Here is a 24,518-nt window from a genome sequence, read left to right as displayed (position 1 = left end):
AAAAAAATCCTTATACATGAGGACAGTCATCACAGTGTAATTTATGATCGTAGGAAAAAAACAGAAAACGTCTAGGTAGCTGAGAATACAGAAATGACAAAGCGAACTAAGGTTTAGCTACTCAATGGAACCATTCAAAAATTTTTCAAAGACTATGATTACATAGAAAATGGTGATGAGTGACATTAACTGAATAAGTCATGATACTTGTACCATTTCTTTCAATTTTTCAGCTTAAATGAAGGTTGAATTTCATACTTTAATATATAAGAAAGACTCATAATGCTTTAAATATGTAGTCCAACTTCTACTTTGCCTAAATTTTTTAAAAGCTATGTGCTGGGAAGATATTAGGAAATACTCAGAGAGTTAACAAAGCGGTGATGTTGGCAACCCACTCCAGTACTCTTGCCTGGAAAACCCCATGGACGGAGGAGCCTGGTAGGCTGAAGTCCATGGGGTCACGAAGAGTTGGACATGACTGAGCGACTTCACTTTCACTTTTCCTTTCATGCATTGGAGAAGGAAATGGCAACCCACTCCAGTGTTCTTGCCTGGAGAATCCCATGGACAGAGAAGTCTGGCAGGCTACAGTCCACAGGGTTTCAAAGAGTCGGACACGACTGAATGACTAATGCTAACTAACTGTGTTTTATAAGGGGGAGGGGAAGAGAGACGTTACTTCAATACACAGAAATAACCTGGATTTGGGGGACAAACTCCAGACAGGACTTCCTGAGATGTAACTCAGGGGAACACAGGCTTTTCTGAACCAGCCCTCCTGGGTGAGACCAAAGGTTTATGATCCACCCACATCCCATTCTCACTTTCCCAGAGAAAAAAGAACACTGAGAAAGAAACAAAATAAACCAAAATAGCAAGAATGTGGCAATTACACAAGAACAAAATCATCAACAAAGCACAAGACAATAGCAATTTCTATGACTGAAAACAATGAAAACAAAAAAGGCAGCAATAAAGAGACAGGACAAACTCAAGACAGCACTAATGTTGCTTTGGAAACAAAACTCCTTCCGAAAATCACAGGAATTCCAAAGGCTCTGCCCAGTAGGAGTTTGCAACACTGCCAAGTGTTATGCAGCCGCCAGACTGCTGGGCGGAAACACCCAAGCTCCGTGGGAGAACTCCAGGACGGCTTGCTTCATTTTATGATTATCAAACTTTAGTAACTCCTAATAATGCGCTTCTTAGGAAGCAGACTTCGGGTGGATGGATAAATGAACCTCTGGCATCATTCACCTAAAAACCCGAGAAAAGTGTCTGTGTTTGGGTCGGCACATCTCACACAGCACCATCCCCACCTCCTGACACTGGGCCCCCAGGGCCAGGGAGCACGTGGAGGGATATCTACTGCCCAGACAGCAAGGCCCAGGCCACAGACTCTTCTCTGCAGATGTGGGCCCAGGGACAGGGCCAGGCTACTGGGCAGGGCAGAGTCAGTGAAGCAGACAGGAAGCATCCTGGGTCCCTAACCACAGTCATCGAGGCAGAGAGTGGAGCCTGGGTCCCTAATTCTTGTCATCTGCACTTAAGAGTTCACACCGTGTTCCTGACAAGCCCCTCCCTCTGGGTGCCCCAAAGCATGACCTGGCCTAGAGTTTAGCACGTGATGGGCAGAGACCTACCAGCTGATGAGGGAGGGAGGGAGGGAGGGAGGGAGGGAGGAGGCCTGCCTCCCCCCAGATCTCCTGATGTTCTTCATCACGCCTTCTGTCACGGAGCTTCATTCAAGGCCAATCGTGCATCCTGGACAGCACAACTGGGCAGGCCCTTAAGGCCCATCTGGTCGAGAATCTCAAATTGCTAGTTTAACCACAAAACCCTTTGACCAAATAGAATCCTGCTCTCAAGCCTGCTCTACACAGCGACCAAAATGGACTGCAAGGAGTGAAGCACGGGTGGGAGAGAGAGGGGGTAAGAAGGGTAAAAGAAGGGTAAAACCCCTCTTCTCTCTGCTCCCGAGAACTACAAAATCTCCTAGGGCGATTCCTGGAAGCCTAGACTCTTCACTAGGTCAGCTCCTGCAATTCCAGGTGGGGACACTGAGGTCTCAGCAAAGGCACACGGGGTCAGCAGCACAGCTGGGACCAGCACCTATATCTGTCTGCTCCCTGGAATCCAGGAGGGCAGGGCCACAGCTTCCTGCAGGCTGAGATGCCCACAGCACCTGCACAGGGTCTGCCCAGAGAAATCACACCTGCCCACCCGAGGGGAGAGGAGTGACTGCCAGTCACTCAACTCCTTGGTCAGCTCACACGTGTGTGAGCTCCAGGGCTGTGGGGGACTCGGGGAGCTGCTGGAGCTGCACCTGGTCTCCCCACAGCATCACAAATGTCAGCTCTCCTCCCGCGCCCTTCAGGTGAGTGAGTCCCCTCTCTCTTCGGACCCGCACTCATGAAGCTCCCTGAGCCCTCGCCTGACATCTAAGAGAACAGGCAGGTGCAGGAACTTGCCCCAGGGAGACAAAGTCTCAGCCAAGATGGATGGGCTAGATTATCCTATACTAGGACAACCTGCCAACAGGAACCCAGCCTCGGCCTCTGTCTCCCTTCACCAGGAATTCGGGCAGTGGTGCTCAGCTCCTCTCCCACTCGGGGCTGCTGGGCAGGAGCAGAGACCTCCCAAGTGACCAGGCTGTCCCCTGGGCTGTTGGGTCCCACCTGGCCTGGTCACAGTTTGGAGAGCTGCTACCCCAAGATCCCAGAACTCCCCTCCTCACCCCGACAAAGCTCGGCTCATGGCTCACTGTGGCTAGAAATAGGGGTGGGCAGGGGCCAATACCCAGGGCCCCAGATTCAATCATAGACTATTTGGAGGAGAAGAACCCAGAAGCCTGATATACCCCACGAAATGAGACCCCAACCCCCTACAAGGCTTCTAGTCCAAGGATAACCTACCGGCACTTCCACACAAGGCCGACCTATCACAGACCAGACAATCCATCTCTTCTGCCCCACAGGGACCAAAGCCCAGAAAATACTTTAATTGTGCATCAGAGTTTCAGAAAAAGTCCTCCTAAGTCATAATGTGCACTTCTAACATCTCAGTTTGATAAGTTAAAGTCAGATAAGTACAGGCTCAAACCAGAAAGATCAGGATCACAGATTGACATACAGGGTCATTTAGTCCAACCTGCCATTTTACAGATAAGCAAACTGAGTCTCAGAGAGGTGTGTGTGTGTGAGGAGCAGTCAGGGCTGGAGCCCAGGTGCCCCAACCCAGAATGTCGGTGCTGCACAACTCACACGGGGGACTCATGAGTAGGCCCTGGGAGCTGTGCAGCCCAGGGCCCTGCCCTGGAGTCTCTGTGCAGGGAGCGCTGTACATGGAGGGCGTGGCTGCCCCCTGCCCTCTCTATCGTGTGGAGTAGAGCTCTGTCTGCTCTCTGATACAGGGCACCAGCAGTGCTGGAGCCGGGAAAACAGATGCAAAGTCACAGCCCAGGGCCCGCTGCCCCACTGCTCAGGTTACCTTTGGGCATGATCTGATGCATGGCCACTGAGAGGAAGAAGATGGAGTCGCTGTAGTAGGTCCCAGAGCCAGCACTGAAGTGCTTCTGCATGGCCTCCACGACAGGGAAGAGCTTGTCTGTCAGCACGCCAACATCGTGGAAGACGACCTGCGGGAGGGCACAGGGAACAGCAAGAGTGAGCACCCCAGGCGGGGCCCCAGCACACACACGGGCCGTGGACAGGACAGATATGGCCTCTCCAGGGCCCACAAGAGAGGGACATGGAATCCCTAAGAGCTAAGGAAACGGGGAGCAGTGGGGAGTCAGCAGAGTCCAGCAATGGGGATGGGACACCAAGTGCGAGGGTGCGTAGGCAGACACGTGGGGCACAGTGGAAGAGGAGTGGGCGCCAGGGAATGGGCGCTGCCCCCAGTCTGCCTCTGCTTCTGCGCTTCAAACTGCCCCACACTGGAGGAAGCCCTGTGCCCAGAGACTGGAAACCAAGTTAAAGGGTCTGGTCACGAAGTGAGGACCCTCAGCAAGTCTAGGGGCCTGGCACTGGCTCCAGCATCGCCTGGAGGCCACTATACATGTTCTGCATTGCAGTCAGACGTTCCACCTCCCTGCCCAACAGTGTGACAGGGAGAGGGTCTGGCCACTAGAAAATGAAATCTGAAAAATGCCTGGAGATGCAGTCAACTCATCCATTGACTCAACTACCATTTCTTGAGTGTCCCAGACACTCTGGAGGTGCTGAGAGAGGTATCAGGAGAAACCAGGCACCACCTTCCTCAAAACACGCAGAGTCTAGAGATGTCACTAGCGGCTCTGTCACAGAGCTCTGCAGTTTATGAAACACTCTCATACACACATAGATCCCCACTACAACCTGGCCTTCAGCAGGCAGACATCCAACTACAGCTGAGAAAGTAGGTACTCAGAGATGTTACACTCATTCAAGATCACAGAGCTAACAACTGGCAGAGCCAGAACTGAACCGTGGCTTCCAGACTCCAAGTCTCACACTCTTTCAGCTCCACACAGCTCCTCTTTTCCTTAACAGTGACCCATAGAGGAAAACATCAGCAAGATCAGCAATTAAAGGAGACATGAGAGCCTCCTGAATCAGTTTCCCTTGTTTGACATTATTCCAGATGATCAGCCCATCCCACAGAGAGCCCCAGCCTCACATGAGACACCAGATTACCATGCACTCTGCTCACATACGTCTTGCAAGTCTTCCCTGTTGCTCTGTGTGCCCCGCAACACCCAGTACATTCCACTGCACACAGAGGAGCTCAATAAATGCACCCAGGCCAGAGCCCAGATGCCCCTCCTCCTCCTCCCACGAGATCTGCGGATGACTTTCCACTTCCATCTTCCTTGGCAGCTAACAGGACAGGATGAGCCTGCGAGGTGGCCACCACCTCGACTCTAGGGTCAAGGACCTGTCTGAACAGGGTGCCAACCATGAAAGGAGGAGCCACACGAGGCCCCTGTCTGGCTTGCAGACACTGTCAGCAGCCCTGCTGCAAGAGAAATGACAGATGTGGGCAGTGCCCGAGAAGTCCCCGAGCAGGTAGGCTCCATTTTGTCACTTACCTCTGCCCTTTCCCTCCACCTGCCCAGGTTCCTCCCGGGCCAGCCCTCGGTGCCACACCCAAGCCTGCAGCCCCAGAGCTGTCAGCGCTCAGATGGCTAGAACAAGCACCTCACGGCCCCTCAGTGGCCAGCTGTCCCGTCTGCTCCCCCCTACTTTAGGTTCTGCTTTTAGCCAGAAATCTGTTTTTGTCTTAACTCATTTAAGTGTTTCCTTTTTATTCTCAGATCCACTTAAATTTCTAAAACACTATTAAACAAAAAAATCTTTTATACTGTGTTAGCCCTCATCATTCCCTATCTGTAAGCCTTTAAATTTTTTATCTCTTCATAAAAGTCTTTTTACAACTTCTTGTCATTTGTCTCCTAATGCACTGTTTGCCTTTATCCTTTTTCTGACTTTTTTTCCCCCCCTTTGACTTTTTCCCCTTTCTGTGACCTCTCAACCTGGGCTTCCCTGGTAGCTCAGCCAGTAAAGAATCCACCTGCAATGCAGGAGACCTGGGTTCCAGCCCTGGGTTAGGAGGATGCCCTGGAGAAGGGAACGGCTACCCACTCCAGTATTCTGGCCTGGAGAATTCCACAGACTGTATAGTGCATGGGGTCACGAAGACTTGGACACAACTGAACGACTTTCAGTTTCACTTTCTTTTCCAACCTGGGATGTGGAATCCAGACCAGTTCTGCTGTTTCTCAACACAGGTACCAAACTAGGGCTTTGGCCTTGACAACCCCACACACATTGCTCCCCTGACATCCTGGCTGCAGGGGCACCACAAACTTCACAGGCTTCCCCACCTCCTGTCTTGCGCCCTCCAAACCAGTCTCTGTTGTAATGAAAGATGAATTTTCCAAATATGCAAATTTATTTCTCTTCATCTTTGGCTTCAAAACTTCCACTGGCTCCTCAGAGCCCCGGGTCACAGTCCAAATGCCCCAGCAAGGCCCCACACTAGTGGTTCCAGCTGCCCTTCAGCCCTCCCCTCCCTGGGCACTGAGGGGAACTGAACCAGGCAGTCTCCGCCCTGCCCACCACACCCTGGTGTCCTGCGTCCTACGTGTTTGCCCCTGCTCTTTGCACCGTCTGGAACAACCTCTCCCAGCCACCATGTGCCAGGTAAACTCCAGCCAGTCTTCCACTCTTGCTCAGACACCCACTTCTGGCCTCCCCACGGCTTCCCACAATGTGTCAGGCTGTCCTGAGCACCCTGTGTCACAAGGAGGGAGGCTCCACTTCCCATCTGTCTCCTCTGCAGGTCCCGCTTCTGCACTGGCTGGATGGGGCACTCCTGGAGGCCAGGATCTGGGGCGCTCGGGGCCCTGGGAAAGCCCCAGGCCATGAGGACAGGCTCGCTGAACTTAATAAGCTGCATTCTACCCAAGCTACTAGACCTCTCGGAGCCTCGAGTGGGCCTCAGTTTCTTCATGGATAACACAGGAACGACAACACCTCGCCGCCTATAAGGACCACCTGGGACAAGCAGATAAAGCACCTAGCTCAGGGGTTGCCATGCTTCATTCAATCCAAAGTGTTAGCATTCTGCACACGTGCACCCACACAGACACAGCCCCTCCTTGGTCCCCTGAGCTTCCTCTGTGATAGAATACTACACGCACACACACATGCACACACACATGCACGCACATACCCAGCCCCTCCTTGGTCCCCTGAACTCCCTCTGCTCACAGATCAGCCTTCACTCATGAGCCGGCTTTTCCCTCTGAGCCTCATTACACCTCTAACAACTGCTAGAAACTGGAATTTGACAAGAAGCTGGAAGCTGACAAGAGGGCCCTCAGAAATGGAAGCCTCTGCATTCATTAAAAAGGAAGAGAAAAAAATGGATGTGTACCCACACACACTCAGAACAGAGTCCACCACGGCCAAGCCATGGGGGAGAGACAGCGAGCAGCAGCCGGCTCCCTCCCCTCCCCAGGCCCCCGTCTCACCCCAAAGCTTCACAGGAGACAATTACATCCCATCAGCATTAATAGATTTATGAGGACAAACTGTACTGGGTACGTTGTTCCAAACGCTGTACGGAGAAGCCAGCTCCAATGAATATTTCATATAATAAATCTACTTAAGGATAAATTATTATGTTCCATGGAATACACTTTCTGCAGCAAGAAGCAAAGCACAGACACTGCAAGCGTGAATCAAAGCGCCAGGCCTGCCAGGATCTCAAACAGGTTTGTAAACTGTGGTCTCCTGAGGGTGGGCTCAGAGTCTGGCACTCTCTGAAGCCCCCCAGCCCAGCCAGGGGCTAGTGCCTGGCAGCGGTGATCAAAGCAAGAGTGATGGAAGAGAGAAAAAAAGAGGGAGGGGGCAGAGAACACGCTCCCCTCCTGCTACCCCTCCCTCTGCCCCTCCTTTTCAGATCCCCCACTTCAGGGGCCGCAGGAAGAAATACCACATAACCCAGAAACCCAGGGCCACAGGGTGACTCCCATAATGAAGGCAGCTGACCCACGAGAAGATCCAAGATGACAGTTTACAGCAACTGACTACAATTTTTTTAGAGATGTAGATTAAAAAGCCAAATCTTATGTGCAACTTTTATTAATTTATGTATGTGAAAGTGAAGTCACTCAGTTGCGTCCGACTCTTTACAACCCCACGGACTGTAGCCCACCATGCTCCTTGGTCCACGGGATTTTCCAGGCATGAATACTGGAATGGGTTGCCATTTCCTTCTCCTTTCTCTTCTTCCTGACCCAGGGATCAAACCCGGGTCTCCCGCATTGTAGGCAGACGCTTTACCGTCTGAGCTACCAGGGAAGCCCAATTTATATGTACATATTTTAAATTATAAAAATCTTATTCATGATTATTTCCATCTACTACACACCTTACAAATTGAATTTTTCCAAACCCTTCATGTGCGCCTCAACACGAATGTCTTTACCAACCCCAGAGTCAAGTTGAGTCATTCAGAGCAGTTTTCCAGAACACATCATCCAATCATCCATTCAAGATGTTTCAGATACAGCCCCTTATAAATCTGTGTGGGATGTTGTCACCAGAAATGGCATCTCTCCCAGCCCTAGAGAACCAATGTCCATACCATTAAGGCAGTTGGTTTTTTCACCAGCCTATAACCAGATATTTGCAGCCACTTTAAAAGGATCCCTTATATCAATATTCCACATTTATAATTATGAGATCAAAATCCCAGACACAGTGGCTAAATCTCTGTTAAATTTTTCGGCTTCCTTTTACCTTTAATGAAGTCTGTCAAGAGAATTCTAGGAGCACCCATATTCAGTAATTAATGCTTCAGGCTAAGGTGGTCTCAAGCTGTACTTTGTTGTTCAAAATAAAGCATGTAACCGAGAGAGTGCCACGTAAAATAAGAGACTGGAAAGACATCTCTCTTGCAAAGGACAGCCTGGGGATGGGGGAGAAGGGACGTTTGCCTCATATCCATTACATACAACACCTTCTCCAACATGGGGAGGCCAAAGCACCCAGAACGGCACAGCCTGGTGACAGGCAGGGGCAGATGTCTGGCCCCGGGCTCAATGGCACAGACAGGCCTGAAGAGCCAGACCACTGCTCCACTAAATGTCCACTGGGGACAGAGCCATGCCAAGCCGTAGCTCAGCCTGGAAGAGAAAACTCATGTATCACTCGGCACGCCCACTACGAATCAGGTCACACAGAGCTCTTGGAGCCAAGAAGGGAGGTGGTGGGGCGGGCCCTGCGCCCAGGGAGACACCAGGCTTCCAGGAAACACCAAGGCCTGTCTGAAGGGCGGCAGGCACAGGGCCACCAAGGATGGCCATGTCACCTCCCTGGGCCCAGCTGTCCCTGGAGGAGCTGCCGGAGGGCAGACAGACAGCACAGCACTCCGGGAAGTCTGCTCTCATTGCGGGATCCAGGCACTGCAGGAACAGCCAACAGGCGCCTGCTTCTCCCAGGGGCCTCCCAGAGCACTGGGCAGGAGAGCTGCAGTGCCAGCTTCTGGACTTGACAGGAGAGAGCCCACGACAGCTATCACCCTGCTCCGTGCACACCAGTCTGGGGTGGAATCTCACGTGTGCTGGAGTGCCCAGCTGGGTCTGCGGGCAGTTCTGGGATCAGATGCTAAGTCCACACTTCATCACCTGGCAACCTCTGTCAAAACCCCAAAACTACCCCATCTGAAAATAGGAGAGAATCATGCTGCTGGTCTCCAGGCTTTTGTGAGGAATGCAATAGGAACTCAGTAAAGGACAGCTGATCTAATCACCCTGTTCTACGAGTGCTCAAATGCCTTTCCCAGGCAAGAATACCTTGATTTGATACAAAAAATACCTTCTGTAATAAACAGCCCAAGTCACGATACAGCAATAATCGGAGCTGCCTGGCTCTGCAGCACTCCAACTGCATGAGGGCTGAGTGGGTCCCCCCATAGGCTGGTCAGCTCCCACCAGTGTGATCCTAGTTTGGGTGGTCTTAGTAATCAATTCCAACAAGAGCTGCAGGCAAATGATTCCCTGGGGGGGAAAAAAAATTCTGTTTTCTCAAGAACATCAATGATGAATGTGAAAACACGATGAATATTTTTAGGATGGAAAGAAAAATCTGCTAACAGACTGGCAGCCTTTCAATCCCACAAACATGCCAGCACATTTCCACTTCACGGCCTTCGCACCACTGGTTCCCTCTGCTCACAATGCTCTCCCTTAGAGTCAAGCACAGCTGTGTCCTTCCAGCTCTTCCGGTGCCAGTTCGTATGTCACCTCCTGAGAGTTTCCCAACCAAAACGGAAGCTACTCCCCCTGCTCCACCCCACCGCACTCCTGGCTATTCAATTACCAGACTTATTTTCTCCAGAGCACAGATCACCACCTCAACAGAGATGGGCCACATTCCAGGTCTCCAAAACCTCAGTCAACCAGAGCAGGACAGAACGAGGAGAAAATAGAATGTAAGAGGGACAAGGTGGCAAACGGCGGGGAGGAGCTGAAGGATCTGTGGGCTTCTGCTCAGGGACGAGGGTGTGGGGAATTCATACCACCTTCCACACATGCTGGTCATTCTCCCCAGTCCCACCCTCTACCCCACGCAGTTTCCCACCTTGTTCCATTTTCTTGCCTGTAATGGCATAAGGATAAATGGTTACAATAAACCTCCTCCCTCTTTGAGACGTCAATTGTCTTTTGACTCAGGAGGGCTTCCCTGGTGGCTCGGACGGTATAGAATCTGCCTGCAATGCAGGAGACCCAGGTTCGATCCCTGGTTTGGAAAGATCCCCTGGAGAAGGGAATGGCTACCCAGTTCAGTAATCTTGCCTGAAGAATTCCATGGACAGAGGTGCCTGGCAGGCTACAGTCCATGGAGTCACAAAGAGATGGACATGACTGAGCGACTGACACTTTTCAGGAGCCCAACAAGAAATCGAGGAAGAGCAGCCTGTCGTGTCTGGAGGAGAATGGGCCCCGGGCTCAGGAACTGGAGCCAGCCCCTCTGGGTGCCCAGATGATGGCACCAACTTGGATTCCCCCTTGCCCATCCTCACCTCCTTACCCCCATCTGGGCAAGGAGATGATGAGATGAAGACCTTGTTAGCAGAGCAAGGTACAGAGGTTACACACAGAAGGATACGCAAGAAAAAGCTTGTCTGTCTTGTATGTGCTCTGCTCTCAGACCTTCAAACACCTGGGCCTTCCAAGTGGACTTCCAGGATGACCACCAGGGGTCACGGCAAGTCACGGGGATGGAGGGTGAGGAAGGACCCAAGAGAAGACCACACACTGAGAGGAGGGGAGAGAGACAGAGAAGTGGGCCCAGATGCCCTCCAGGGCAATGCTGAAGGCAAAAGGGGTAGGGGGGAGGTCTGCACATGTCCGTGACCAGCTAGCAGTGCCATCACACAGGCCACATGCCCGTGCAGATATCATGACACAGCTGGAGGGCCCCTGGGCACAAACCTATGATTTCTACAGTGCAGTGCATCCCATGCCCACAGCGCCATGGCCAGCCCCACCACCTGCCGCCCTGCCTCCCGCTCCCAGGGCCCATCTCTCAGCCCTGAGCAGCACTCTTGCAGGCAGCCGGTCACTCCCTATCTTTTCCAGCACTTACTAAAGATTTTGTTTAGTGAGCTCAAATAATCTGTACGCAGTAGGTATAATCATTCCTTAGTTCACTTCTTTTATAAATTTGAGGTTTGGGTTGTTTTCATTTAACAATGAATTTTCCTAACAGTAGGATCCAGTTTTCTATAAAATAAGCAAAAGAAAAAGCACGAGAGAGAAGGGACAGAAGAAGAGCGGGAAGGAGAGCAGTGACCCTGCAGCGCGTGTGTGTGCTCAGTCGCTCTGCTGTATCTGACTCCTTGTGACCCCCCGGAGTGTAACTTGCCAGACACCTGTTCCCAGGAAAGAACACTGGAGTGGGTTGCCATTTCCTTCTCCAGGGGATCTTCCCGACCCAGGGATCGAACCTTGCATTGGCAGGCAGACTCTTTACCACAGAGCCACCTCGGAAGCCCCAGTGACCCTGCAGTCGCAAGGTCTGCTTTGTGAAATCTTAGGGTAAGTGTCCCAGCTCGCCCACACACCAAGGAGTCGGCCAGCTGTAGGGCTGTCAGGTCTTATCCACCAGATCCCTTGACTTCTTCTTTTTTGTGTGGCCATCTCCCATGACCTGTGACCTCCCAAAGAACACTGCTGTTTTACGTGAGTGACACCCAAGGGACGCACTGAGCCAGCTTCCTGTCTCCATCGAGCAGGCAGGAAGGTGGCCTCAGCCAGGTCTCCCACATCCCCCTCAGATCACGTGATCCTCCTCCCCTCCTGGCTTTCTGGGGTGGGGACACAGTAGGCGCCCAAGAGCACCGTGGCCCCCGGAGCGCGCAGCTGAGCTCCATGCAACCAGGACAGTGTCCATCATCTCCTGGTGCTGCCACACCTAAGCTTCCTGAAAGGCCCTGGCTCAATGCTCCCCAAGATGCGGCATCGGTTCCGGAGGGGACAAACAGGACTTCTGAAGGAGCACAGAGACTAACCACTTTAATACTCACAGACTTACTTTGATATGTAAAACACTGCAAAAATTAAAACACTTTAGAACTATGATTTCACAGATATCACCTAAGGAGAGGCTAAGAGGAAAAAAAGTGAGTCGATTTAAAATACATATTAAGCAGCTGATGCTGCAGGCAGTTCTAGGATATTGGCAAAAACCGTGAAGGAAAGAGTCAATGGCCTGACTCTGGGGACTCTGCTCACGTCCACTGCCTCCATCTGAGGGTGAGGTGATGTGTTTAAAATGCCGAGAGCAGTACTGGCGGCCAGGAGGCGTCCACGGGCTGAGTCTCTGCCTCCCCAAGGTCACACACGCTGACGTCAGGACTGGGTCTCCTGAGTCCCCGCCTTAACCTCCAGCTAAGACAGTCCTCCCGCCACGCCCCACTCCCAGCACTGCTCTGCGCCCTGCCACTCGAGGAACCGGCATCTGCTCACCGTAGGGCCACAAAGGGACAAAACCAAGCAAGGGTCAGGAAGCAACGTGGACAAGCACGAGTCCAGCAGCCGGCCGCCACCAACACCACGCCCCTGATGAAGGAGGTGGCCGTGGCTGCTTGGAGAGGCGAAGTCACCCGTCCCAGGGGACGTGGTGGACGGTGGCCAAGGCCCAGCTGTGAGCCCAGGCTCTTCTGATTCCAGAATGGCAAGGCAACCACCCCCGTGGCCTGCCCTCATTCCACTTTTCTTATTTTGTCCCCTCACCAAGGGCAGAGTCCCAACGAGTGAGAAAGAGGTGTCTGGCAAGTTACACTCCACGGGGAGACAAGGAGTCGGATGCCACTGAGCGACTGAGCACACGCGCACGCTGCAGGGTCACTGCTCTCCTTCCCGCTCTTCTTTTGTCCCTTATTTCTCTCTCATGCTTTTTCTTTTGCTTATTTTGTAGAAAACTGGATCCTACTGTTAGGAAAATTCAGTGTTAAATGAAAACACCACAACCCCAGCTCTGTTGGAGAGGCACATGTTGTTGACAGCCCTCTCGAGGCCACAGGCCCACGTCTGAATTAACTCTAGCGTAGAGAACCCTTCTCCTGGATGGGCCCAGCATCCCGCCCCTGTACCCGACAGCCCCCCAGCTTCCACCTACTCAGACCAGCATCCTCTCTCTGGCCTCCTGCTGACAGGTCTCCTCTTCACGCGGTCCACACAGCAGCCAGAGTGACCCTTCTCTGCTCAAAACCCAGAAGTGGCCCCTCCCATCACTCCGACAAAGCCAGAGCTCTCACGGGCCTCCCGCGAGGACTGCCCCATCCCTGCCACGTCCCCCGACCCCAGCGACTTCACTGCAGCCCCCGGCCCCTCTCTGCTGTTCCTCAAACCACCAGGCACCCAGACGCTCTCCCAGCTCCCTCACTCTGCCAGGTCTCTGGCCCAATGCCACCTTCTCAGTGACAGAGCCCCCACTTCCCACCTAAAGACTGCAACAGCCTCGCAGCCCCCTCATCCTGCTAAACCTCCTAACTCACCTCCGAGGAGGCGGTACAATGCACTCATCTGCTTCTCAAGGAACAACCAAGAGACGAAACGAACCCCACCCAGTTTCAAGCCCCTATTTCCCGGTGTCCCAGGCAGCAAAGCAGACAAGTATCACTGGCTCATTCAGTCCTCTTCCTCCCAGGTCTGCTCCACAAGGGCAGGGCTCTGACTCTCCCTCTCTTCACGGACACACCCGTGTGTATCAGTGCCCTGGGACAGAGCAGACACTCCCAGGCACACGGTAAATACTGCTCCATGGGGATTTCACCCGGCAGCAACGCCACCTGGGCTCACACAGGCCTCAGAAAGAGAGCAGCGCCCCTCTGCCTCTGGAGGTGAGGTCCCCCAGGGCCAGCAGCGCAGCTTGGCTTCCCTCCGTCACCATTCATCTGCTCTGGCCTTCAGTTCAGTTCACTCACTCAGTCGTGTCCGACTCTTTGCGACCCCATGAATCGCAGCACGCCAGGCCTCCCTGTCCATCACAAGCTCCCAGAGTTCACTCAGACTCACGTCCATCGAGTCGGTGATGCCATCCAGCCATCTCATCCTCTGTCGTCCCCTTCTCCTCCTGCCCCCAATCCCTCCCAGCATCAGAGTCTTTTCAAATGAGTCAACTCTTCGCATGAGGTGGCCAAAGTACTGCAGTTTCAGCTTTACCATCATTCCTTCCAAAGAAATCCCAGGGCTGATCTCCTTCAGAATGGACTGGTTGTATCTCCTTGCTGTCCAAGGGACTCACAAGAGTCTTCTCCAACACCACAGTTCAAAAGCATCAATTCTTCGGCACTCAGCCTTCTTCACAGTCCAACTCTCACATCCATACATGACTACTGGAAAAACCATAGCCTTGACTAGATGGACCTTTGTTGGCAAAGTAATGTCTCTGCTTTTGAATATGCTATCTAGGTTGGTCATAATAAGCACTGGAATTTGGCCCTTCCCTCAAGCTGTGTGAGCACACAGACTGTTCCACAGAGGGCACAGCCAGGTACTGGTGAGGGCCAGGCCTCTGCCGCCCTGCAAGGCAGCCCTCAGCCTCCACCCTGACCTGCCAGTTGCCACAGCTCAGGCCCACAGCTGTGCCCACAACAGTGGGGACCCCTCTGCAAGTCACAAAATCCAAAGTGGGTGAGCAACACGGACAGAGCCAAGAGCCTATATGTAAAGTCACTGATTCAAGCCCTCACGTCTCAGAGAGGGACAGTGAGGTCCAAAGAGGGGTGTGGCTGTCTCCCCCCGTTACATGGCCAGTGGCAGCCAGTCCTGAAGCCAGGCCCCCGAGACAGAGGCGCTGCACTTGCAGCTGGAGGTACCTCCTCTAAGAGACTCAGGAAATGCTGGGGAAGAGCAGGTCAGGTCTCCACTCGACCAGAAGGCTTGCAGTGGCACCGAGAACATGCGAGTCTGCCCACAAAGCTGCCCGCAGTCTCCACTTCCCAAAACAAAGGCATCCAGACCCACCCAGGAAAGGGGAGTCTACACCAGGTCCTCGGCAGAACTCGGAGCTGGCATGGGGACCACCGCGCCAGGGAAGCACTGAGCAGCATCCAGGAAGGTGCACAGACCCCCGGACCAGGGAAGACCCTTCCAGGTGTGAAGACTGGAGAAGCTCAAGCTCGTCTCTGTCTGCAGATGGTCACCCAAATGGTCACAGCAGCAATGTTTGTGATGACAAAAAAGTGGGAGCAACCTCACTCCCCCGAAGGCCCAGGACTCTTGATTCCTCAGAGCTGAATACTCTCACGGGGCTGCAAGAAAACTCCCATGTTTCCAGGCTCTAACAGATCCCCCAGAGACATCTGGAAATCCCTTCCAGATGCTGAGCACATCACAGAACAGGGCTGTATGTCAACAGCTCCTGAGAACAGGCAGTGAGACAGCAAGATCCTATTTCACCTCCTAGACCAGGGACTTGAGACAGAGCTTTCCCCGTAGTAAAGAGGAACGCTTTCATTCCACATTTGCTCTCAAAAGTTGTGCGACCCTCTGAGATCCATATCAATGACCAACTTTAGTTGCTCACATTTCTGGCCAAAGCAAAAGCTGCTCAAGGAGTCAGAAGTACAGACAACTAAATACAACTGACCCCCTAACACCTCACTTCCTCTGCCAACACTGCTCACCACACTCTGTGTAACACCCCAGCCCCCGCTGCCAAAGGGGGTCATTAATCAGGCTGGTTTTAGACAGGAACCCATGGAAGTAAGACTCTCAGACAAGCTGAGGAGCTTGTCTGTGGACAGGGAGCCCTGTCCACTGTGGACTGCAGGTGACCTGTGCCCCCGAGGCTGGCAGCAAGTAGCTGGGGACCCACACCCCGTCTATTCATTGCCTGCTCCTGGCTGAGTGACCTACAGCACAACCGGACCCCGAGTAGGTGGGCGATCAGGGATCTGAAACTTCGGCCGTGTTTCAGGTGTCAGCAGTGCCCATCCCTGGGGACCAGGACCAAAGTCTCACTCCACACTGGCCACAAGTTAAACTCATCTTAACACAGATCAGCAGCAGCCAAAATCGCCAGCAGCTTGCCCTGCCAACCATAGGGCACAGATCCACCTCCCTCCAGGGTGCCTTCAGAGCGAGGTCTCCTTCCCACGAGCTGCTCTCGTGAGCAGAAAGCTTGTCCCTCCCCCACTCTGAGAGAGGTGGGTGTCACAGGGGGATAAGGCAGCTCGGCGGGTCCCATGGCTCAGTCACCCTCTCACTCAGTACCTACACCGAACATAATAGAAGTGTGCAGCCCAGGCCACCTCTGTGCCAAACTTGGCCCTTTTGTAAGACAAACCTGAGCATCCAGGCAGCCAGCCCGCACAGCCCAGGCCGGGGCATGGCCACCTACACCAGGATCTGACCTGGGACACAGGATGGGCAGGTGCAGTCCAGCGAGGCAGGCCATGAGGGGGTTTCCAGGGGGCGGACCCAGAGAGCGTACTGCCGCTGGGGGGCAGGAGGCAGACCTGGATGGGCTTCATGGAGGAGGGGGCCCCCGTGCCTCAGGTCCACCGCAGACCCCTAGTCCACTCTACTGGTCACACACGGGTCCTCTAGACACATTAAGTCATGTCGTTTCATGCCCACGACAACATGTTGAGGCGGGGTGCAGTGCCGTGCCCCTGTGTGGGTGAGGAAGTTGCTCGGAGAAGGCAGACCACGCCCCACTGCCTCCCAGAGGGATCAGGTGGGCCTGGGGCCCTCCCAGTCCTGTCTGAAGCCCACGCCACGCTCATCCGAGAAGCTCCTGCCCATCCCTGTGCCAGGCTGCACCCGGAGTGGGGAGAACCAACGCAGAGCCTGCTGCCAGGGCCTCTCACCTGGCAGCCTCACCAGTCTGCAGGCAGCAGGGGAGGACAGAGGCACCACCGAGACCCGCTCAGGCAACAGGGCTCCAGAGGGTGGACTCTCCAGGTGGGCCAGGTGGATGGTAAACCAGAGAGAGATACCAGAGTGCCTACTGCGTCACGATGTCAGCTCCCACAGCGGGGAGCCCATTTCCTGGTGCCCAGAGACCCTGTGACACAGCAGGACTGGGCTTGACAGGGTGCAGACTCAGGCAGGGGACAGCAGTGGGATCCCATCAGCCCCATCCCCCAACACACACACACTCACACACACACAGGCTCAGCCGCCCTCCACACACACACTCACACACACAGCCCCTCTGCACACACACACTCACACATAGACTCCGGTGGGGGACAGAAGTGGGATCCCATCAGCCCCATCCCCCAACACATACACACTCACACAGGCTCAGCCTCAGCCCACCACACACACACACACACACACACACACACACACACACACAGACTCAGGCGGGGGACAGCAGTGGGATCCTATCAGCCCCACCCCCCAACACACACACACACTCACACAGGCTTAGCCCTTCTACACACACACACACTTACACACGCTCAGTGACAGATACACACTCACACAGGCTCAGCCCCCCGTCCACACACACTCACACTGGCTCAGCCCCCCACACACACACTCACACAGGCTCAGCCTCACCCCACCACACACACACTCACACACAGGCTCAGCCTCACCCCCCCCCCACACACACACACTCAGCTGTCCTCCAAACACTCACACACACACAGACTCAGGCAGGGAACAGCAGTGAGATCCTATCAGCCCCACCCCCAACACACACACACACACACACACACACGCACTCAGCCCCCCTCCACACACACTCAGCCCCCCTCCACACACACACTCAGCCCCCCAACACACACACACTCAGTCCCCCTTCACACATACTCACACAGGTTCAGCCTCATCCCACCACACACACACACACACTCAGCCCCCCTCCACACACACTCACACAGGCTCAGCCTCACCCCATCACACACACACAGCCCCCCTCCACACACACACACACACTCAGCCCCCCTCCACACACTCACACACACATAGACTCAGGCAGGAGACAGCAGTGAGATCCTATCAGCCCCACCCCCCAACACACACACACACACTCACACAGGCTTAGTCCTCCTACACACACACACACTTACACACGCTCAGTGACAGATACACACTCACACAGCCTCAGCCCCCTGTCCACACACACTCACACACACACAGGCTCAGCCCCCCACACACACACTCACACAGGCTCAGCCTCACCCCACCACACACACACACACACACAGCCCCCCTCCACACACACACTCACACTCAGCTGCCCTCCACACATTCACACACACACAGACTCAGGGAACAGTAGTGAGATCCTATCAGCCCCACCCCCAACACACACACACACAGCCCCCCTCCACACACACACTCACACACAGGCTCAGCCCCCCTCCACACACACATTCACACACTCAGCCCCCCTCCACACACTCACAGACTCAGGCAGGGGACAGAAGTGGGATCCTATCAGCCCCACCTCCCCAACACACACACACACACACTCAGCCCCGCTCCACACACACTCACACAGGCTCAGCCCCACCCCACCACACACACACAGGCTCAGGCAGCGGACAGCAGTGGGATCCTGTCAGCCCCACCCCCAACACACACACACACACTCTCAGCCCCCCTCCACACACACACTCACACATTCAACCCCCCTCCACACACACACTCACACAGGCTCAGCCTCACCCCACCACACACACACATACACACTCAGCCACCCTCCACACACTCACAGACTCAGGCAGGGGACAGCCATGGGATCCTACCAGCCCCACCCCCTCAACACACACACACTCACACAGGCTCAGCCCCCCTCCACACACACTCACACAGGCTCAGCCCTCCTCCACACACACACACTTACACACTCTCAGTGACAGATACACACTCACACAGACTCAGTTCCCACCTCCACACACACAGGCTCAGCCCCTCTACACACACACACACACACACACACACACACACACACACACTTACACACGCTCAGTCCCCCTCCAAACACTCTCACACAGGCTCAGCCTGCCTCGGGGCCCCGCGTAGGCCGGCCACAGGACAGTGGGAGCCTCTCCGAAGGCCCTGGGGCCTGCATCTGAAGCCTCCCCATCAGCTGGACTCTGGATCCACTCAGCTCAGTGGATCAGGCAGCGAGGCCATTCAGCGTACACAAAACACAGGCAGTCACAGGTGGGTGAGATCTGATGGCTGTCTCAGCTAAGGACACACCGAGACCAGCGCGGCCCAGGAATTGGCTTCAGAACAAACAGAACGGACAGCAGGCAGGGAGTCAGCACGGGAGGGAAAGCGGGTCCCAGACCCCGTCCGCTGACCGCTGTGTGGCCTTGAGCCATCACTCGGCGTCTCTGGGCCCATTTCCTCACACGTTAACAGAAGGGGACAGGACTTCACAGCCTTTCCAGCTGCCTCCAGCCCTGACCTCTTGGACCTGCTGCCACAAGAGGGAAGTGAGGCTCCAAACAACACACCACACAGGCCACATCCTCTACAGAGGCCCCCTGGCTGGTTCTCAGGAACTTGGAGGAGGAATAAGAGACCCACTGTGAGCAGGTTGAGGGGACCTGCTCTCCTCACAGCACCCGGTGACGAGAGGAAGAGGCCACGTGTGTGAGGCCCCCGCGAGCAGAGGGCACCGTGGGAACCCTCCTGGGGGGACACCAGCTCTCCTACAGCACCCCCTGTTTGGAGGGCCTGGAATGAAGCCCCAGAACTGACAGCACAGGGCTTAGCGCCCAGAGCTCACCAGCCAGAAAGGTCAGCTCCCACCCCGGCTCCATGCCTCAGAGCCCAAGCTCTGAACCTGCTTTGGGCTCGGGATCCTCACCTGGGAAACCTCTTCCTCGGGGAGAAGCCCTCCCTCCTCCCAGGACTGAGGAAGAGAAGGAAGATAGAGTCCAGCAGCGGCCCGCCACTCAACTGATGCCACCTGTGCAAGAGCAACACTGGCGCTGGGAGACCCCTGAGGGAGCTTCCACACCCCGTCCCCTGGCTCGAGGTGCAGCCTGGCTCGCGGCAGTGGCCAGGAAATCAACCAGTATCTCCCAGAGGAGCAAAGTAGAATCGGCGAGCAGGACTTGGCGGGGCGACCCCAGAAAGAGATGAACAACGGCGTCAAGTCTCCTCCAGTCTCCCATCCTCCCACTTGGGAAAGCCTGGAAAGGACACGTGTTTTACAACTTTCCGTGTCCAGTTTCAACATGTCAGTAAGAAGCTGTGGAATATCACTCAGGGCTAGTATGCGCCTGCCATCTCACAGATGAGAAACTGAGGCTCAGGGACACTGGAAGCCTTGCCAGAGGAAGCTGGGATCAGGGAGAGCCCCAGGACCCAGGATCAGGCTCCCTGGGTAGGACTCAGAGAGTGAGCCGATGGGCAGGGGCTGGGCGGCTTACCAGAGAGGCTCCAGGCTCACCCACTGGGGGCTCTGGGCAGACCAAGCAGCCACTGCTGCCCCCTGCCCTTGCCTGCATAAGGGGAGAGAGAGGCCGATCCCTCCCACCTCCTCCAGACCAGCATCAGCAGCCCTGCATAGTAACACACGGGGAGAGTTCTGAAACCCAGGAAGACGTCTCCAACACACACCTGGGTCTTCCCAGCTGGCTTCAGACCGGACACCTTCCTGTCTGGAGGACCAGCATTAAAAGGTATGAGGAAGATGTCATCTAGATCAAGAGGCCTCTCTGGATGCCAGGGACCCACACTGTCCCCATCCCTGTCCTCCTTGCGGGAGCACGCGCACGGGATATCTAGGAGAGGGGCACTCGACCGACCACCTGAGCCCACCTGGCAGGCTCTTGCTGGGTCGGACCCCACACCAGGCCCTGTGCTACACCACGTCCCCAGACTCGGGAGGAAGGAAGACAGCCCGGCCCCCAGGAGTAATTGCCCAGGAGCCAACTTCAGCACAGCGCCACTAGGGAGAGGAGGGCCAACGCAGGGTGGGGTGGTCAGGAACAGCCTCCCCACGTTATCGGCACCCAGCTGAGCCTAATCTTGAAGGGTGAAAGGAGTTAACCAGATAAAGGGCGGGCTGGGCGTTCAGGAGAGGAAGCACCTGAGCAAAGTCCCAGAGGCTCAAAGGGGCTCCCGCGACTCCAGGCAGCTCGGTGAGCACAGCTACACGGCAGCCACCAGCACCGAGCGGGTGGGCCTCACAGGCCCTGTGGCTCCCACTGCCCCACCTTCTGATCATGACTCTCCGGCCAGGTACAGAACACAAGCCACTCTGCTGCCCCAGCTGCCTCGCTTCCCTCCTCTGCAAGACTGGGAGGGTCCCATTACGATGAGTGCCATCCCAAGTTCCCTGACACCCACAGACAGCCCCTCCATCCTCACAAAACCAGCCCCAGACACCCTGGTATCCCCTACCCCATGTCTTCCTGTTCCCCAGACAGGGGTGGCCGGGGCTGTGCAGAACAAAGCATGTACTCTGCTGAATCCTGTACAAGTTTTCAAACGATGACTAACCCACCGTCCACCTGCCAGAGCCGGTGAAGCCCATTCACAATCCCACAGTAACCAGGACTCAAGGAGTCTGACTGTCTGGGCAGGTCTCACGGAGCCCGTGTCCTGGACTGCCGTGCTAATCTGGTACAACAGGGCCCCCTCACAGCAGCTGACGGGGTGTGGACCCCAGAGGGTGAGGCCCAAGACCCTACTCAAAGAGATGGGTGGGAAAAGGAAATGAGTAAGCTCTGGGGGATTCGGGTCTCCTGGCTTTTCAAAATCACTTACAGTTTATACTTTGCTGAATTCCCAAAAAGATTATGAACAATTGCTGTGTATAATCAGATCGAGAAAACACCATTAAGAAGAGTTAAATAAAATGCTGGAACCTTCTAGAACTTCTAGAATTGGAGCTTCTAGAAAGGAACCTTCACACAGAAGGCACAGCAAAACACAGACCAGCTTCCCCATCCTGATAAGAAACAGCAGCACCTGCTCCAGAACACAGGCCAAAGCAAGCTAGCATTTGCTGAGCCTCTGCCCAGAGCCAGACCTGTGCTGGGCACGTGCGGAAGGGGGACGTGGTGGTCAGAAATTGATTAGTCACAGGAAATTGTTTATAAGCCACCAGTATTTTGTCACAATAGCCTAAACAGACTGAGACACCTTGAAATAAATCTGTACAGAACTCTGATTTTCAAACTCCCATCACTGCTCTCCAATTGAACCAATAGGTGCCAGCCTTCCAAACTGATGAGAAAAGGCTCCGCCCCGCAATGCCGACTCAGGTACCACAAGTAGCAGCCACCGCTAACTAACCACCTGCCGTGTGCCGGGGCCCAGTGGTGCCCATTTTCACCTTATAACCACCCTGGTAAGGCCCTCTGGGGAGGTCGGAGGCTGAGAGGGGTTACACTGTCCCCAAATGTCACAGACTGCATTTGAGTCCAGGTGTCAAGTCCCGAACTACGCACTCCTGCCCAGGGGCCTGTCCCTGGTGGGCACAGGACAAACCTGGCTAGTGGAGGGAAGGGTGGGAAGCTCCAGCCAGGAGAGGAAGAGGAGGCCCAAGGAGAGTAAAGTGCACCCTGGACCAGCACAGGGCTCCAGAGCCTCTAGGACACACTGACCCACCAGCACGGGGACCACTTAATTGGAGCGGCTCGACAATAATTATCCCAATAAATAAATCAAATGACTTTAATTTAAAAGACATTAAGTTAACAGCAGGCTTTGCGCCAGCCTACAGGGCCTGGCTCAGCTGCTCAGAACAGGCACCTGAAACAGGAAGGAGAGCACAGGGCTGCCTCTCCGGGCCAGGCCTGACCATCCTGACCAACCCCAAGCAACCCACAGGCCAGTGGGAGCAGTCCCAAGGCCAAGGCAAGAGCCCTGGACCAGGAAGGGTGTGAAGAGGGGATCCAAGCCCATCTGACGGCTGAGGACACGGAGGCTCCCCGCAATTAGGCAACAAGGGTCCCGTCAGGTCCAGCACCCAGGTCAACAGGCACCCTCTTTACTACGCGGTCCCCTTGCCCAAGTCCCCACTAAGAGCCTGGATACCTGGGGGCATGGACACAATGTAAAACCCTGGGGCTCTGGTGAACTTATCCAAGGTGAGAGAGACTCCACCCTCAAGCTGCTCCAAGAGACACAGTTCCCCTCCCTTCACCAGAGGGTCCATGCTAGGCGTGATGAGCACCCCAGACTGGACAAAGGAGGCACCCTGGAGGCTGAGAGGCTGCCCCGGAACAGTGCTCATGGGGCACGGACCAAGGAGGAGCACACCGCACCGCCCATCCACACTCTTCCTTCTATGCCGCAGGGAAGCGCTGCAGCCTTCCCCGTCCAGAATCAAACCTTCCCAGCTTGCTTCTCACCCGCTTTTTCCAAAGGGCCTGATCAAAACAGGCTTACACCCGGCGCGGGAAGGAAATGACTACCCATAACCGCCAGACAGATTGCCTTTCATTTCGTTCTTCCTTTCTAAAACACGGAGCGGCGTTGTGGCGGAGGCAGTGAGCAAGGGGGACGCTCGTGGAGAATGAACAAAAACAGCTAGGATTGCGCCCCAGGCTTCCTCAGTGGAAGGAGAGGCAGAGAAGGGCCCGGACTCGGGCCAAGCAAACGCGGGGCGGCGGTGCCCTCCAGTGGCCGTGCGTGGCGCTGCACGCGGCGCGATGGGCAGAAGAGGTGACTCTGCCCGGGAGCTGCAGGGCAAGCTCTCCCCCTACTGGCTGTCGGGGAGGATGCGGTGACCAGCAAGGAGGTGGTCCAGTGTGGGCTGCCTTCCTGCAGCTCCTCCTCCTTCTGGCCTGGGAGGCCGGCGCGCTGATGCTAGCCCTCAAACCGGCCCCAGCGTGCACCCCCAAACAGGTGACACACCACGTGGTTTCCCTGGGAGCAATGTTACAGCTCACCCAAAACTAACTCTCTGGTGGTCTCAGGCACTGGACAGCTGTAAAGCTGGCCCCGAGGGAACAGCAGAGGTTTGGCCTGCCAAAGGTCAGAGAGGTGCCTCCACTCCCCTTTCCAGCCTGAGGGATCCTTGGAAACACCGGAAGAAACTCCACTGGGATGGTGAAAACGACCCTGTATCCTGTCCACTCTGCCCTGGGCTTTAGAGAGGCCGCTGAAAACACTGACACTCAAATAGAAGATGGAAGGGCCCAGGCTGATTCTAACCCCAGCCCTGTGTACACTGAGTAAGTCACTGCCCTGCTGCCCAGGATCTATCAGCTAATCTATCAGCTCACTGGGAGGACACTGCACCCAGAGGGTCAGAGTTTCCTGCTTGCTCCAATGCTTGGTGATTCTGCAAGGCTCTGCAAAGCGATGATGGCAGCAAGCACAGTCTTTATTCAGACTGAATGTTTATTCGGGGAATCTGGGCAGGGGGATGATACAGATTGTGCCCCTCAATGGCTCCCTGTCTTGTCCTGCCTCCTACTCCCCAAAGCACATATCACAGTCCAGCCCCACTTCTTAGTGTGGGAGCTCAAGCAAAGCACCGATGTCTCAGCCTTAGAGGCTCCTTCACCAGTCA

General features: G+C 54.9%; 1 protein-coding gene across 3 annotated transcripts in view; it reads right to left on the bottom strand.

Moving 5' to 3' along the window:
• XXYLT1 (xyloside xylosyltransferase 1) overlaps positions 1-24,518 on the bottom strand; it is a 174,084-nt gene that overhangs the window by 141,650 nt on the left and 7,916 nt on the right. Inside the window, exons 1-2 of one of the 3 annotated variants that reach the window (XM_059885276.1) lie at positions 23,353-23,535; positions 3,493-3,640 (exon numbers count right to left, since the gene is read on the bottom strand). In XM_059885276.1, coding sequence (XP_059741259.1) covers positions 3,493-3,583 — 91 coding nt within the window. In that variant the 5' untranslated portion in view covers positions 3,584-3,640; positions 23,353-23,535. 3 annotated transcript variants of the gene reach the window in all.

This window comes from Bos taurus, chromosome 1 (assembly GCF_002263795.3).
Source record: "Bos taurus isolate L1 Dominette 01449 registration number 42190680 breed Hereford chromosome 1, ARS-UCD2.0, whole genome shotgun sequence".
In the NCBI taxonomy this organism is placed as follows: domain Eukaryota; kingdom Metazoa; phylum Chordata; class Mammalia; order Artiodactyla; family Bovidae; genus Bos; species Bos taurus.
Note: the sequence above shows the minus strand (reverse complement) of the source record. Positions and strands in the feature narration are given on the sequence as shown.